This window comes from Protopterus annectens, chromosome 1.part2 (assembly GCF_019279795.1).
Source record: "Protopterus annectens isolate FY-2018-M chromosome 1.part2, PAN1.0, whole genome shotgun sequence".
Taxonomy (NCBI): domain Eukaryota; kingdom Metazoa; phylum Chordata; order Ceratodontiformes; family Protopteridae; genus Protopterus; species Protopterus annectens.
In genome coordinates this window covers 1,246,361,855-1,246,378,994 of record NC_056727.1, presented here as the reverse complement: position 1 = coordinate 1,246,378,994, position 17,140 = coordinate 1,246,361,855, and the positions used below count along the sequence as shown (strand labels likewise).

The 17,140-nt window shown below is 42.7% G+C and overlaps 2 protein-coding genes across 2 annotated transcripts in view; both read left to right on the top strand.

Annotated features, from left to right (window-relative positions):
- The window catches only part of RLF (RLF zinc finger), a 1,792,276-nt gene that overhangs the window by 500,507 nt on the left and 1,274,629 nt on the right, over positions 1-17,140 (top strand). The window contains exon 3 of the mRNA XM_044060121.1: positions 2,396-2,598. Coding sequence (XP_043916056.1) covers positions 2,396-2,598 — 203 coding nt within the window. The remainder of the gene's footprint in view (positions 1-2,395; positions 2,599-17,140) is intronic.
- Positions 1-17,140, top strand: part of LOC122792326 (cell cycle control protein 50B-like) — a gene marked incomplete in the record, with an annotated part of 1,604,308 nt that overhangs the window by 1,318,766 nt on the left and 268,402 nt on the right.

Below are 17,140 nucleotides of genomic sequence, written 5' to 3'. Positions count from 1 at the left end.
CAAGGCTCTATTCTAGGACCACTTCTCTTTTCACTATTTATCAATGACCTCCACGTAGCAATCCCTCAAGCCACCTGCATACAATACGCAGATGATTCTACGCTAGTATGTGCAGCAAACTCCCCTTCAAAACTACATTCTCTAACCCAGAGAATGTATTTAACATAGTAGAAACATGGTTTACAAATAGATGCCTCCTCCTCGATGCTAAAAAAACTAAGCTCCTTCTCTTTACACCCACCAACAAATCCTCGCCCATAGATTTCTCAGTTTTTTCCAATAATGGCACTATTATACTTCCTGACACAACCACTAAACTGTTAGGAATAACTATCGACAATAACCTTACTTTTGACAGCCATATAAATAACACCATCAAAACTGTCAACAGAAAAATAGGCTCCTTATATAGGATCAAACCTTTCCTAACTCTTATACCTAGAACCACAATTGCTCACTCCCACTTAATCTCAACGCTTCTGTACGCTTCACCCATATATACTAACCTAAAGAAAAATAATCTTACCAAACTAACAAATTCCTATAATAACATCGCCAGATTTGCCACTGGCAATCCCTTTAGAACCCACCACTGTCTGAATCTAAGGCAACTAGGCTGGCTTGAACTTCAAAACCAGCTGATAGTATCCCAACTCATCATTGCCCACAAGATCTACCAACCCAACAGCACTCCTATACTTTCCAACCTCATCCAGCCTTACAAAAATCTGAATTCCCTGCGCTCTTCTAAGAAACTGCTTGCTTGCATATGCAAGTCTAAACCTGGCTGGAGACTCTCTTTTTTTTCTAACACAGTGGGGAAAAAACTGGAACCTACTGCCCAATGAACTAACATTACTTTCTTCCTTGCCTCTCTTTAAACATAACCTCAAAAAACACCTCAAAACACACTGGTTATGCCCCTGCAGCAACCCTGACTAATCATTTGCTTTTTACTAATTATAGCTCCTTTTACTTCTTATTCCTCCTATTCTTACTTAAATTACTAACACTTGTAATGGATTGTTACATGCTAATTCCTTGTAAGATAGACTAACTGATGCTCCTAAATTAATATGCTGATAAACTCTCTCTAGTATAAGTATTACATTTATTAGAGTAATTTCCTACTCTATTATTATTTGTTGTACAGCATACTTTTTATTTCTAGGTAGTATTTCTTGTACTTTTATTGTAATCCTTTGTTAATTTCTAATTTTTAAGTTCTATAATTGCCGGAGCTTTTCTCCCCGGACCTCTACTGAAAATGGAAGTATATCCAGTTAGACTAGCCCGGTTAACAAATGTAAAATAAAATAAATAAAAATAAATGTGAACAGCACATTTTCTTCTAAGACATGCATAAGTTTGTCTCTGATTGGAGGACATTAGTAATGCGAATTCTGTCAGGAGTTCAGCCTCAAAAGCCTTTGTTTAAAATTTTGCCATCCAGGCCTACGTTTTTTCATGTCATCATTGTTGTGCTGTTCTAATGCTGTTGTGCTGGTATTTTGTTAAATCTGAACAGAGGGAGTAAGTTTATCACTGTTGAAGTGAAATATAGTTGAATAGGCCTGTTACATGTTTCAAAGGGCTTAGAATGAAACTGTCTGTCTGAGGAAAAAAGTTAAGCATCTTACTGATTTTACTACTTGTTTGTCCACATCTTATTGATTTCACTACTTGGTCCACAAATGGTTTGTCTGTGTCCTGAAAATATGTTAAGGTACACAGTTCTTTGACTTAAGTGTACAATTTAATTATACAAATATTTCAAAATGTGTGGAGACCCGTGGTGATGGTGCTGCGGTAGCATTGTCACCTCACAGTAAGACGCTGTCCGGTTCGACTCTCAGCTAGAGCGTCTTCTGCGTGGAGATGTGCGTACCTTCGTTGAAGGTTGTGTGTCAGGGCTGTTAACTCGACACGTAAAAATCAGCTACCAATCATTAGCGGACCGGAGTTCCACTGTGGCAACCCCTACCCGGGAAAAGCCAAAAAACACAAACATATTTCAAAATGTGTCTGACACTAGAAAGCTGCCATTGCAGGCTGATATTGCCATGTTAAGGCTGCTACATACTTCATTAGTGGTGGTGTCACTATGGTATGGTTGTCATTGTTAATAAGGTGGTAGATAACATAGTTGGTGCTTGGGGTCTGCTGTTTGCAGGAGAAACTGGATTTCCCTTAGGCTTTTTTTTTTTAACTCTTTGTATGAATGATAGCCAGTCTTGCTAGGAGCAGAGAAGTTGTATATTACTAGGAAACTGAGGCATGTTACTGGAAAGACTCTCTTTTCTGCTGTTATGGGGAACTAATCACACTGTATTTTTAATGGTTGCTTAATTTTTTTTGTTTGTGTAAGTAAGCTGTCTATTTTTTTCTCTTCCAGTTACTAAATTTATTTTGCAAGAAGGGCCTTCATTCCTTCAGATGCGAATAAAGCACTTAATGAAAGCCGGCTGCTTTGAACAAGCTATGTTACTGTCTAAAGCATGCACTGAATCTGTAGAGAATGAAAGCAAGCCTACTTTCCAGCAGGCATACATCACATGCTTGTGCAACATGTTACCCAGTGAAGAGGCAATTAAGGAAGTAAGTGTTTAACAAGTTAACATTTTTGCTTAAATAACTTGATAGCATGCAAGATTTTCTCTTAACACTGTGAGTAGTGTATCTGTTGTTTTGAAGATAAAAATACCAACTTGGTAAGTTTATGCAAACTCTCTTCTGCATGTACAGTACAGCTTGGTTGTAGTGATCTTGGAATTGAATTATCTTAGAGAGGCATACAAAAGAGTAGTAGTTTTTTGTTTTGTTTTTTGGGTTTATTTTTTACTGCTTATTCTGTTCAGTGTTTTGAAAGGGTCTCAAAGTAAGACAGTGCAATTCATGTCCCTGTTGGGAGTGCTGGAGGTTTTCTGGCTAATTACACACATACCCACGTGTTATTGGGTAAGGAGTAGTCTCCGCAATACTAACATTAACTGAATTGTAAACTCTTCATGTGAAAATATCAAGACTGTGTTGTTCAAGGGTGGTCTTCTCTAACCTCCTCATATTCCAGAAGTTCCAAATAGGAACATTCCTCTCCCTGATCCTTTTTAAAACGGATCTAATTGTTTTAAATGTAGTACTATGCTCTTCACATTATACTGATGCAAAAGTCTTGGTTGGCCTATTGTCTAGAGGTAGAAAGTTATTGAAAATCATGAGCATCAAATCAGATCTCTAAAAAAACATTAGCTTGAACAAGTCTAGTTTTATGCTAGATTATTTCTGGTTTATTCTTTGTTTTATGCCCAGTTAAGAGAAACATCTGTGGTAATACATGATAAAAACCTTGCAAGACATCCATGTTATTTGCTACTGTGCAGTCAATGCATGTGCCTGAGAGTTCTTTGGAGACTGCAGTCGCCCACTTAAGTCCCTGTAGACAGTCGCTTGACATAGTATGCCTTGGTCATACTTTATTATGTTTTATTATTAACATTATCCATGCGGTGGTGGTGCTGCGGTAGCGTTGTCGCCTCACAGTAAGACGTTATCCTGTTCGATTCTCAGCTAGAGTGTCTTCTGTGTGGAGGCATACGTGAATGGGGCGTGCCTTCGTTGAAGGATGTCCTTCAAGGATGCATCTGCAGTCCTAACAAATGGGTTGTCCTGCCTCAGGCAGCCCTTCAGTCGGCCGGATTCCAAAGTCTGTGTCTGGCCTCGGCTGATGTCGCACTTCACCCGACGTCATAGCTGCTGTCAATTGGGTATAAAGGCATCAGCCGACGCCATTTTCCTCAGTCTTTCTTGCCGCGCGGTGCCCGAAGCAGAAGCTGTTCGCAAGTGCCGGTCGGTCAGATCCAGAGATTTCTAATACCGAAAACTTCTAAAAAGCTAAGTACCCCATTGGGGACTCTTTCTTGCCTCAGCCGATGTCAGAAAAAGTAAATAATTGTTTAACTTGTGGGAAACAAATACCTCATAAGGATTTCCACTCTTACTGCCTTCCTTGCTTAGGCCCAGACCACAACGTAGCAGCTTGTCTAGCCTGTGCTTCCTTCAACCGACGGACTCTTAGACGTCGGTCGGAGTTTGCGGAGGAGTTTTTTGGTCCCGCTTTTGCTTACAAAATGCCGTCGGAGACTCCGACTTCACAATTAGCCAAAAAGCGTAAGGAAAAGGACCGACACTCGTGGTCCGCGGTTTCGGCCGAAACCACGGTTAAGCCAACCGCGAGTGTCTCTGTTTCGGCTGAAACCGAGTCCTCGGTTCTTCCTTCGGCCAAAAACATACCTCCTACAGCCGAGGCCTCACACAGCATGGCTGAATCTGCTACTGAAATTTCTCCTGCTGTAGCAGGCACCCAGGATTTATCAGATACTATTCCTTTAGACATATCTACTCCTGCACGTGGAGCTGCTAGGCCCCCTGCATCCATGTCTATCAAGGCTTTCTCTAGGGCTAAAGCAGCTAAATCTTCTAAGGCCTTGCCTGCTAAAACCCCCTCACACAGGCCTAGCTCTAGTTCCCAAATGCTCAGCCTGGCAGAGGATCTCATTTCTTTGATCAGGGGATCCCAACCTCACCCTGACAGGGCCTCTCATCCCCCTCCAGAGAAGAGGCCTAGAGCAGAGCCCCTTGAACCAGTTTCTACGGATTATTCTTCTGATTATTCAGAAAACTCAAATCCTCCAGAAGGCCCTTATTCTCCATATGAGGATTCTGACGCAGAAGACTCCATTCCTTCTGCCTCTCCTCCTGAGGAATTTTCTTTTGGGGAAACCTTGCATGCTATGAGGGAACAATTTCAATGGCAGGGCCAGGATTTTTCAGATTCTAGGAAACGGCTAAGGACCTTTTTACATTTGCCACAGCATAGGCCTTTAGCCATTCCTCCAGTACTAACCGTTGTGGATGATGCATTCAGTGATGCTTGTACTGCCCCTGACTCTCTTCCCCCGGCCCCTGCTAAGCCCGACAGATACTACAGGGTCCCGGACACACATTATCACCTGTATAAGGCTCCTATTGCAGATCCTGAAACTATTTCTCAAGGCCCCAAAGCTGTAGCAACTGCCAAAAACCCCCTCCCCTCTGAAAGAGAATGTAGAGCTTTAGAGAGATGGGGTAAAAAAGTTTATACTTCTGCTACTCTTTCGGCTAGGGCTTTAAACTGTCAATTCCACATGATTCAGTATCAGGAATTTTGTTAGATCAGCTAAATAAAAACTATCCTCTCCTGAACCTATAGACCGTAAGTCCCTTCAGGATTTGGTACATAACACTCAGCAGGTCAGTAATCATTCCTTAAAATGCGGCTATGATGCACTGGAGGCTTCCTTTAGATCAGCTATGACTGGTACAGTGATCAGAAGGCATGCATGGTTAAAAGAGCAATCCTTACCAGACCATGTAAAGTCAAAGCTCCTAGATGCTCCCATGGAGAAACTCAGTTTGTTTGGCTCCCCTGCACAGCAAGTGTTAAAGAAGGTGGAGGAAAAAGCAAAATCTGTCCAAACAGTCAAGGATTTCTTACAGGTCCAGCCTCCTAGGTTTAGTAGAAATTGGCCTTCGAAGAATTGGTCCTTTCCAGACACCACCAGAGCACAGAGGCAGAAATAGGCGCTCAAGAGGCAGAGGTCAATCCAGAGGTGCCTACAGGGGACGTCAGTGGCAGCCTAACAACCAGAGAAGTACTGCCACAGATCCAGCTACTACCACTTCCACAGGACAGTCACAGTGACTTGGCTCTGATACCGCCTACCAGGGAACAACTGGAAGCACCCTTAGGCGGAAAGCTAGCCTTATTTTCAGTAAACTGGCATTACATTACAGGAGACAAATGGATTTTACAGACAATAGACAAAGGTTACAGGTTTCACTTCCATACTCTACCAAGGAAGAGAGGAATGCCAAACCTACCACCAAACCAAAAGACAAATGCTCTAGGACAAATCAACCACTTACTAAGGATGAGAGCTATAGAAAAGGTACCGGCTATGGAACAAGGACAGGGATTTTATTCCAGACTTTTCCTGGTGCCAAGAAAAGAAAACCAATGGAGGCCTATTCTCGACCTGTCCGCTCTCAACACATATCTCATTGTTTCAAAATGCAAAATGCTGACCCTACAGCAACTTCTTCCCATGCTGGGCAAGGAGTCTTGGCTGGTGACTCTAGATCTCAAGGAGGCATACCTGCACGTCCCTATTCGACCAGATTGCAGAAGATACCTCAGATTTCTTGCAGGATCAGAGCATTATCAATTCTCAGCATTGCCCTTTGGCTTATCTACTGCGCCCAGAGTATTCACGAAATGCCTGGCATCAGTAATTGCTCATTGCAGGCTTCAGGGAATTCAAATTTATCCATACCTGGACGACTGCCTGATACAAGCGGACAACAAGATCAAATTAACAAAAGATTTGGAAAAGGTTATTCACCTATTGCAGGCCTTGGGATACACAGTCAACATAAAAAAGTCAAGGCTGGTACCATCCCAAAGGATTACATTCTTGGGTTCAGAACTGGACACATCAAATCAAATGGCATTTCTCACAGCAGAAAAGCAAAAACTACTACCACTCTATTCCAAGGCATTAACGCAGAACCAGCTTACAGCAAGGAAAGTCCTGCAAGCCCTGGGTTACATGGCATCCTGCATAATATTGATCCCACATGCCAGACTACATGTGAGGAAGTTGCAATGGTACCTAAGGAATTTATGGTCTCAGCACAAGCACAGCCTAGAAACCCAAATTCCAATAATTCCATGCCTGAAGCAAGAATTCCTGTGGTGGGCTCAGGCCTGTCAGTTGAACAACGGACTGCCTTTCCACAGCCCTCACCCAAGCCAGACTATCACCACGGACGCCTCAGACCTCGGTTGGGGGGCACACATGGCAGACAAGTGTATACAAGGCCTATGGACACAGGACCAGCTGAACCTACACATAAATCAAAAAGAGATGCTGGTAGTGAAACAGGCAATTCAGACATTCAGACCGTTTCTTCAACAAGGTCATTTGCTGATAAGGACAGACAACACCACAGTTATGTGGTATATCAACAAGCAGGGAGGCACACATTCATATCCTCTATGCCGGATGGCAATGGACCTGTGGAATGTGGCCCTGAACCTCAACATTCAGCTCCAGGCCATATTTGTGCCAGGAAAAGAAAATATACTAGCAGACACCTTAAGCAGAACTACCACGGATACCCACGAATGGATGCTGCATCCGGACATCTTCAAATCCATTACAAAGAAATGGGGGCTACCAGAAACAGACCTGTTCGCATCCCCGCACAACCACCAATTGAGAAAATTCTGCACAAGGACATACCACCCACTTGCTTGGAAGGTGGACTCCCTATCCTTCAGTTGGGAAAACCTAACAGCATATGCATTCCCACCTCTTCCTTTGATGCACAAAGTGCTACTGAAGATCAAAGAAGATCACCCAAGGATCATACTGATAGCTCCAGACTGGCCGAGGCAGCATTGGTACCCGCTTCTGAGAAGTATGTCTCGGGCACGCATGGCCTCTACCTCTAGTTCCTCTGCTGCTAACACAGAACAACTTCAAGATCCTGCATCCAAACTTGAAAACACTACAACTAGCTGCTTGGAATCTTACATAAAACAAAATAACCCAGATTTATCTCAGAGGGTTAAAGACATTATCCTGGAGGCTCGCAGACCCTCCACAAGGAAGACTTATTCAGCAAAATGGAAAAGATACCTCATTTGGAGTGCAGCAAAAGGAGAAAATGTATCATTGGCAAACATAGCTAACATCCTGGAATATTTAGCAGAACTCTTCCACAATGGCGTGTCTTACTCCTCCATCAAGATTCATGCATCAGCAATTTCAGCAGAATACAACATGGATCCTCCAGTCTTCTCTCATCCTCTACTCAGGCAGTTTGAGAGGAATTAAAAATGTAAAGCCTCCAAGGAAGCCACCTCTGCCTACATGGGACCTGAACTTTGTGCTAGAAAAGTTAACACTTCCCCCTTTTGAACCAGCAGCAACAGCAGACTTACAGTTCTTATCTTGGAAAACTGCTTTCCTGCTTGCAATCACTTCAGCAAGAAGGGTTTCTGAATTACAGGCATTAATGGCAGTACAGCCCTTCCTTATCTTCCATCAGGATAGAGTGTCCTTGAGAACTAACCCTACTTTTATGCCAAAGGTGGTCTCCAGGGTATCATTGAACCAAGCAATCCACCTACCAACATTCTTCCCCAACCCACAGAACAGGGGGGAAAGACTACTGCACACCTTGGATGTACACAGGCAATTGCGCTACTACCTGGACAGAACCAAGAACAATAGAAAAACTGACCAGCTTCTGGTAGCATATGCAGCAGGAAAGGAAGGAAAAGCAATTTCAAAACAGACAATCTCAACATGGATAGGAAATTGCATTAGATTTTGTTACTCCTTTCATGGGAAGACAACTCCAGAAAACATCAGACCTCACTCCACAAGGGCTACAGCCACTTCTACAGCTTTCTTACGAGGAGTGGCTACCAAAGACATTTTAGAGGCTGCTACTTGGAGCTCCGTGCATACATTTGCCAAGCATTATAATCTGCCTTTATACTCCAGATCCCGAGCAGGTTTTGCCACTGCTGTTTTGCAAGGGATCTTAACTACACCATAATCTTCTTAGTGCCTCCTCCCCCAGTTTGGCTATGGTATTCTACCCATTTGTTAGGACTGCAGATGCATCCTTGAAGGACATAGTACAGTTTTGTACCTACCATAAATGTAGATGTCAGAGAGGTATGCATCTGCAGTCAGGATTACCCACCCTCCTTCCCCTCTGTGGTACTCCTAGGGTATTTGCCCATCTTGTAGCTAGCTGGGGGAATCTATTATGGTGTATTTGTTTGTATATATGTACATACATGTTTATTTTTGTTTGCTCTCTACTGTTTGGAAACATTTGCATTTATCCAAATTTAGCCTTCCTAGAGGGCACCTGGCATCTGGGGCAAGAAACACTGAGGAAAATGGCGTCGGCTGATGCCTTTATACCCAATTGACAGCAGCTATGACGTCGGGTGAAGTGCGACATCAGCCGAGGCCAGACCCAGACTTTGGAATCCGGCCGACCGAAGGGCTGCCTGAGGCAGGACAACCCATTTGTTAGGACTGCAGATGCATACCTCTCGGACATCTACATTTATGGTAGGTACAAAACTGTACTTTGTGCGTCAGGGCTGGTAACCCGGTATGTAAAAATCCACTACCAAACATTAGAGGACTGGAGTTCCGCTGTGGCGACCCCTAACCCAGGAAAAGCCGAAAGACACAAACAATTAACATGATCCATCCTGGACAGTATGATTGCTGATTGAGAAGCATTTGCCCTTAATTAGTTTAACTTATTCCAGAATACCTGGGTGCCTAGTACAGTCTACTTTCTGTTATGATCTTCTGTGTTTTGTTTGTATATGGTGATTTTAGAAAATGCAGAGGCACACAAGATCATATAGTTAAAATCAGACGTACAATAAAGAAAGCAAGGGAGTTGAGGAAAAATAACATGCTTCAGCTTTCTTATAGTTTTTGACTCTGTGGACCATAGCATGATAAGTTGTATACCTTGGGTCACAATCTTTTCTTGTGGAATTTGTATGCTTACTGGGAAGCGGTTGTTAGAAACGATTGTGGGGCGCCTGATTGGTTCAGAATTGGAAAAGTGTGACATGGCTGTGTATTGTCACCCTTAAATATGGTGAATATATGTTATGTGAAATACCGGGCAAGCTGAATCAAATATTAGAATCAAAATGGGTATAAAAATGTTAACATTTGACATACAGATGATACCATTCAGGTAATGACAGGTTGAAGAGCCCCTTGAAGAAGGTGAAGTAGAAAGAGCAAAAGCTGGCTTGTCTGCGCAGTATCAAAAAAAAAAAGCTTATTTAATCTAGCCCTGTCAAGTTAGTTTGTTCTTAGTAGATGAAGAAGTGGAGGTTTGTTTGATAATATTTTTCCAAGGCCTGAAGGGCTTTGCAAGTGATACCTGCTTCTTGGGAAGAAGGCTGTGGTAAATCCAGACAAGATATCAGAGTAAGACATCATACATCAATAAAGATCCTTTTAGTTCAAGCTGTAGTTTTCCTGGTTATAGCATATGGCTGCAAGAGTTGAACTTGTAAGGGTGTATGTCGGCGAATCGATTCTTTGAACTGTGGTGCTGGAGAAGGCTTTTTAGAATTCCATGAACTGCAAAATTATTTAATCATTGAGTAGATAGGGGGAAGAGCTGAGTAGTGCAGCACTGCTGACTTGCCAGATTTTTTTTTTGGGGGGGGGGTGCAAATACTTGTAAGTGGTCCCATATTAGAGCACCAGGTAGAGGTCAGAGATCACAGTGGCACACTGGCTGCATAGCAGGAGGGAGGAAGGTTTTCTTGAGGGGCTATTTCACTTATAAAAGTGAGTAACATACACACACGCACACACTGTTGCATACCATATTACTCTGGAACATATTGCTCAGTGTGCTTCATGTGCTCAGGCCTAAAAGAAAGAAATGCCATGATGGCTGTTTAAGACTACCCCTTTTGGAATGCTCTCAGCCTCTAAAGGGAGTGAATGGGCCAGGTGTCCAGGAGGTAATTGATGGTCAGCAAGCGGTTGTGGAATTACTTAATAAAATGTATTTCATTTATCCTTTGTTGACCAGGCTTGTACCACTAGACTAGTAGCTTCTTTTCAGGGGAGACCTGAAGTGGTAGTTATACTTGTAGGAGTAATTTAGTCACGGCATCGGGAAATTTCCCCTTCTCTTTTTAGTAGGTGGTGGTGGATCTTGCATCCAGTTTAGCTACCATCAACTGAAGCAGGTGGGACTTCAGTTTAAGATCTCATCTGAAGGATGACACACTCAGTAGTGCAGCGTCCCTGTTACACTGCATTGTCAACAGTTGATGTACCTGATGTGGGAGTAAAACCCACGGCCTTTTGCACCAAAATTCGAGTATGCTACCTGTTGTGCCACTGACACTTATTAACCTAGTTTGCTCAGTAAAAGGTGCAATAGACAGGCCTAATGTGCTAAGTCCTTGAGGGTCACAAGAGACAGATTCCCCTAAATGACTAAACAGTTGTGTACACCTGCCCCTAACTTTATAGTGTCAGCAAAGCAATTTTGTAGTATTTTTCACTGATGAAGTAAATGGGGCCAAGTAATGGACTCTGACATTCTTCTTTCTATTTTGCAACATAGACCAAAACTAGCTTTACCTTAAGCTTCCACTTTGGCACTTCAGTATTGTACGTAACCAGTTTGAATAGAGTTAACCAGTACTGTACTTAATCAGCTGTGTTTAACGGAATCAGAATCCTTGGCAAAGAAAAAAATTAACATCTTGAATGACACTGTCCATTATTGAAACTTTTCCAAAATCTCCCTTACACGCACTGTTTCAGGCTAGGTTATATTTGCATTGACTGCCAAGTTAACTAGTGTTGAAGAGAATGTTTTTCTATGATAAATGTTTAACTTTGAACGACCATAAGGCAGTGTAGTCTTCAGCCTTAGGATTCGTGCAGGTCTGCCATTAGCAGTGTAGTGATTTTAAAAGATGTGCGTCTGTGTCTGTAATGGCTTGTTCTCAGTGACTGATATGTGAACTGCTGAAGTGGATTTGTGGAGTACATTGTTATACTACATGGTTTAGAATAATGTTTTTATGTTGCTGAAATGTCGAGGCTTGTTTGTGGGTGCCTGAGATTCGAAAACCCACTAGCTCCCTATTGAAATCATGCTAGAAAGAAAGAACAAAAATGCAGAAGAGCGAATCTTGAGTATCACTCTTCTACGTTAAACTTTTTTTTGCAGCGGGGGCAAGTCCTCAGACCCCAACTTGGATCACCATGCCTCTGTGAAAAGGGAATATTCCAAGAAATAGCCATCTCTGAACTTTTTTCAGCCGTTCAGCATGTGTATTATGAGACCCTCTATAGCGAATCCTTGCATTTCAAATGGTTACCAAACCCACTTCATTCCTGCCCCACATTACATTAAATAAGTAAGAGAGGTATTTAGTGGGGTAGACATTGTCCACTGTAAGGATGTCAGGAGCCTTGCTCCCAGCAAAAGAATGAGCTGTAGTTATCTTTTTGCACGTTCGATGTATAGTGTTGGTGTGTGTGTGTGTGTGTGGGGGCACATTCCCATTAAGAATGAATGGATATGTTAACAGTGGTTGTACAGAAGTTTATGGTTTCATTGTGAATTTGGATTGCTGACATTTGTTGTGTTTTACTGTGAAGTGTTCTAATGACTTCTTCAGGCTCAGATTTATGATAAAATATAAAATGCATTTTACTGTTTTGGTGAGTATACATGAAGAATAGTGTATTTAAATTAAGTATGTAGTTTATTTGTAGCCACAGTTGAAGGGCCACTGCACAAGTTGCAAGGGCTGTTCAAGTTTTCTAACTCAGTATTTGGATTATGCTTGTTTAGCTGTATGGGTTGTCTGCTTTTTGTACTTGGTTTCAGCTAAAGAAGTTTGTGTAAGCAAGAGATTACAGCATTCTTTAACAGTGACCACTGTGTTTTTCAGCAGTAGTGCTTGTGGTCTTAGCTGTTTTATTTTGTTGCCATAGTGTCATTGAAGTCTTTGTGCCCATAGTTCATGTCTGTACATAGAAATGCCAACACACGAAGCTGCCTACAAACAAACACACACTGTTTAATCAACATTTACAACAAAGCTCCCAGTTGGTGTGACATCCAAAATTATGGGTTTTGCTACAAGACCTATATCTGGTGCAGTTGAAGTTGACAAATGGGTATCTGGGAGTAAGGCCAGAGCTATACAGTAGAGAGAAAATAAGTAGAGACTAGATTATGGCCAGAACCTTAGACATTTGTAAATTTCAGTACCTTCACAGCCTCCAGGCTTTTGTTTTGTGGTTAACTTCCCTCATTCAGGGGGTTGAAATTCTGTTGATCATTGGTGATGGCAGCAAGGTAAAACTGAAATGAAAAACCTCGGTATCCTGTATTTTAAGCTGGACTTGAGAGTTAAAATTGTATGTAGTCAGCCATCTATCTGGAACTGCATTCTAAATTCAAACCTGGATCTTTTTTTAGACCATCCTTTTAGTCCTGTCTTTTTCATGTACTTTGTGTGTAGTGTGAGGTTATCGTTAAAAGGTTGATACCTTATGCCAATGTCTTAGTTCTCCATGTAGAACATGTGGTCTTTTTTTGTAAAGTACACCACACTCTGAATGCAAACACCAAAGCAAGAGTGCAGTCCAATATTTTGCTTTACTAAGCCAATGACCTGGGGAGCTTTCTAAGCCTAGACAGCTTTCCTCAAAAGAATAATGATGTCATGTATCCAAATAGGACATTGAGGGACAGACATTTATAAGCTACCTCTGTCCGTAACGGACATGGGTGACAGGCAGGGTTGCCAGACTTTCCTGTTTGAGAGGGACTGTCCCAGGATCTGCAGCCCAATCCAGAGTCCTGCACTTCCTGTTTAACTCCTGGCGAAACAGCCTCCGCTTTGTGATTTTTGATTGGCTTGCATGCTAGCATACAGGCAAATCATAAATCGCAAAGCGGAGCCACTTATGTTTAATGCAGAACAGCAGGCAGTTCCGCATGAAAGACCAGACCTTTAGACCTTTTTTGTTCCCTACCTGGCCATTTAGAAATCTGGCAAGTCTGGTGCCAGGCCTGGTGTAAATTTCCTATTTCTCATACACTGGTCTGTGTTGCACTTAAACTGGATAATAAACTCAGCTTAACGTGAATGGGGAAGCATGTTCCATATGAGGGAAGGTTGTATGCAAGAACCAAATGTTGCATAGTGTTAGAAAAGGCATTTCATCTTTCACGTGAGAAAAAGTACAAATGTAGCCACTAACAAATTTCTCTTTCCATGGTAATTTGCCCATGAATTGTTTAGAAGTGAAGTATATTCCTGAGATTGAGAAACCTTATTTCTTCTGTTCATATGCTGGTGTATTCGTAACACCAGGGGAGTCTGGCCCTGGTCGACTGACGCATGTCCGGCCATTTTACAAAAGATAGATGCTACCTCTAGGGTGCATGTGACGGCCCACATTTCTCTCTGTGGATGTTGGCCATAAACAGAAATTTAGTACAAAACTGACGTCAGCGTGCTCCCTCCTCAGGACTTTTCTGCCGCCTGTGTGACTGTCAGCTCTGGTCGTCGCTCCTTTGAAAAAGTGATCCTGTTTGACATCCATCTTATCTGACTTGATAAGTACCCCGTAGGCATTTTTGATTATCCTTTGCTGCTGCTATTGGGTTTCATGTCAGGTAGAAAGAGTAAGTGTAAGTGTGGAAGGCAAATTCCACGTAAAGATTCGCATGAACTCTGCCTGTTTTGCTTAGGCCAGGAACACAATCGCACTATCCTCAGGAGTCATTAGGTGCCTTAAAACTTTATTTAGAGAACCAACCTCTGAAGCATTTGGCTAAAGCGATGGATCCAATGTCATGCCCCTTGGATGAGCCACCAATCAAAAAGTCTAGGCCCGAAGTGACTGCTGTGCCCTCTCTTACAGCCACACCTCTTGAGGCCGGTGAATGCCCAGAGTCAAAGCCAGAATCCTTGGACATTCCTTTAGTAGGTACCCAGGTGGAAGCAGGTAAAGAAGCCGAGGGCACATCCCAGATGGAATCGCAGGTGTCCGTATCTGTCATCAGGGAACCTAGGCTCATCATATCAGAGGGTCCACGTGGAGTCTCATAAATAGTAGTTGGCAAGGACATTGCATCTGATAATGTGGAGTGCTGTCTGGATTTTCACTCCCACTCTTCACTGGATCTCAAATACCTCGACATCGGAGTCCCATAAAAAGAAGCAAAACCAAACATCTTGCTCCTTTGATGCCCGTGGCATCCCAACAACTTCCTGACTGGCATACCTTCACCCAAGGCCTTTTGAACACCACCTTAGCCCTATGCTGGGCCCCTACTTCGGCTCAGAACCCTATGGCATCTACCCCCAAAGGTAAACTTGCTCCGGATGTCTCCTCCGAAGAAGATTCATTAGGGGATGAATCCCTCGCCTACACTTCACAAATTGCTTCCCCCTTTGGGGTATGCTTTCACAAAGGAGTCGTCCAAATGCACTGATTCCCAAGGAGAAGATTTCACCGTCGGGGAAACAATTGCTCAGATGAAATAATTAAAGTGGGACAGCAGTCAGCTCACAGAAACCCTGAAGAGGTATGATGACCTCCTGCAAATGGAGTCTCCCAACCAGTCTGCTATACCTCCAGTGCAACCTGCCTTCTTGGATGCATTCTTGACAGCCTCCAAAAACCCTGAGTTACAACCTCCGGCATCCAAATGCCCAGCAGTCCATGAAGGATGCTAAATTCCTGTATGTAGCACCCTCTGCAGATTCTTCAGTCATTGCTGTGGCTACAGACAAAACTGCTAAGCTACCCTCTTCCACCTCTGTCTAAAATTGTTGGGTATGGATCAGTGTTTGTGTTTTGAGCGTAAGTAAACATTTGACAACATCTATAGAACAGTGATGATTAAGAGGGAAGTAGTACAAAAGTACTGCTTTTGCTGGTTTGTTTGATGCAGACAAAGCATTTGATAGAGTAAGCTGGGATTTGGAGTAGGGAATGGAAGCATTTGCTAAGATTAATTAGGAGGATGTATGACGGATCAGAAGCAAAAATTAAAGTAGGAGGGTTCATAGGTTTATACTAGGCTATCTGCCGTAAGGCATTTATAAACCTAGCCCAAAGTTATGTGGCTTACGCCACCCCTTATGTTAGAAATAATGTGCCCATTAGTTTGTTGTGCCTCTGTCCAGCAGTGACACCGAGATGATTCCCGGGGTAAACCTACGATCTCCCATCCACCAGTCAAGATTTCTCTTGAACAGAGCCAGCGAGGTGCTCTGCCTCACATGGACCGGGATTTTATTCCACAGCATGGGGAGTCTCTGCGTGATAAATCTATCCCTCCAGCACGTCCTATTTATATCCGTGCTAAGGTTTAAGTCACTTGCTCTAGTGGTTCTGGTGGCTTTGGATTTTTTGAGGTGGAGCATGTCCATTAATTCCGGGTTGGTCATGGCCTTGTATGTCAGGCACAGGTCACCTCTGAGCAGACGGTATGCAACTGAATAGAGTTGGAGTTTCTTCAGTCTGGCAGTATATGACAGGTTTTGGAGTCCCTTTATCCTTTTGGTGAGGAACTTTTGGGGTCTCTCCAATTGCTGCAGGTGTCGGGTGAGATGCATCCCGAACGGGGCATTGTACTCTATCATTGGTCTGATAAGTGAAGAGTACAGGGGAACAATGACCTCACTTGATCTGGATGTGAATCCCTTCATGATCAGATGGGCAATGTAGAAGGTCTTTCGAACCACTTTAGCAACGTGAGTGTCAAATGAGAGGCCAATGTCAACCTGGGTACCCAGGTCCCTGATAACCTCTTCTGTGCTTAGTGGGTTGCCATCTCTATGGTAGCTTGGGGTTACCTTGTTTTTCCTGAAGGGTATGACTATACACTTTTTTGCGTTTAACTTCAGGCCATGGCTCTGGCACCAGCTATCAGTTTCCGTGAGACCCCTCTGAAGGATGTCTGTGTCCGATGTACTATCCACTATGGCACCCAGTTTGCAGTCATCCGCAAACTTTGTCAGCCATAGTCCTCCTATGTTTGCCTGCACTTCTAAGAAGTAGATGCCGAACAGTAGGGGGCCAAGGACTGAGCCCTGTGGGACACCACTTGTAACCGGCTTGGAGTCTGACATGGCTCCAGCAACTCTAACCCTGTGGGTTCTGTCCATTAGCCAGTTTGCAACCTTTGGTTCCTTTCTGACAAGTTGTGTTAAAACAGAGCAACCAGGTAGGGTTGTTATTTCCCCTTTTTTTGCTTTATATTGAGAGTCATTGGCATTTATATATGTATGTATTTATATATCTATGTGTATTTATATGTATATATGTGTATATATATATATATATATATATATGTATATGTATGTGTATTTATATGTGTATATATATATATATATATATATATATGTGTGTGTGTGTATTTGTGTAAATGTCATATATATATATATATATATATATATATATATATA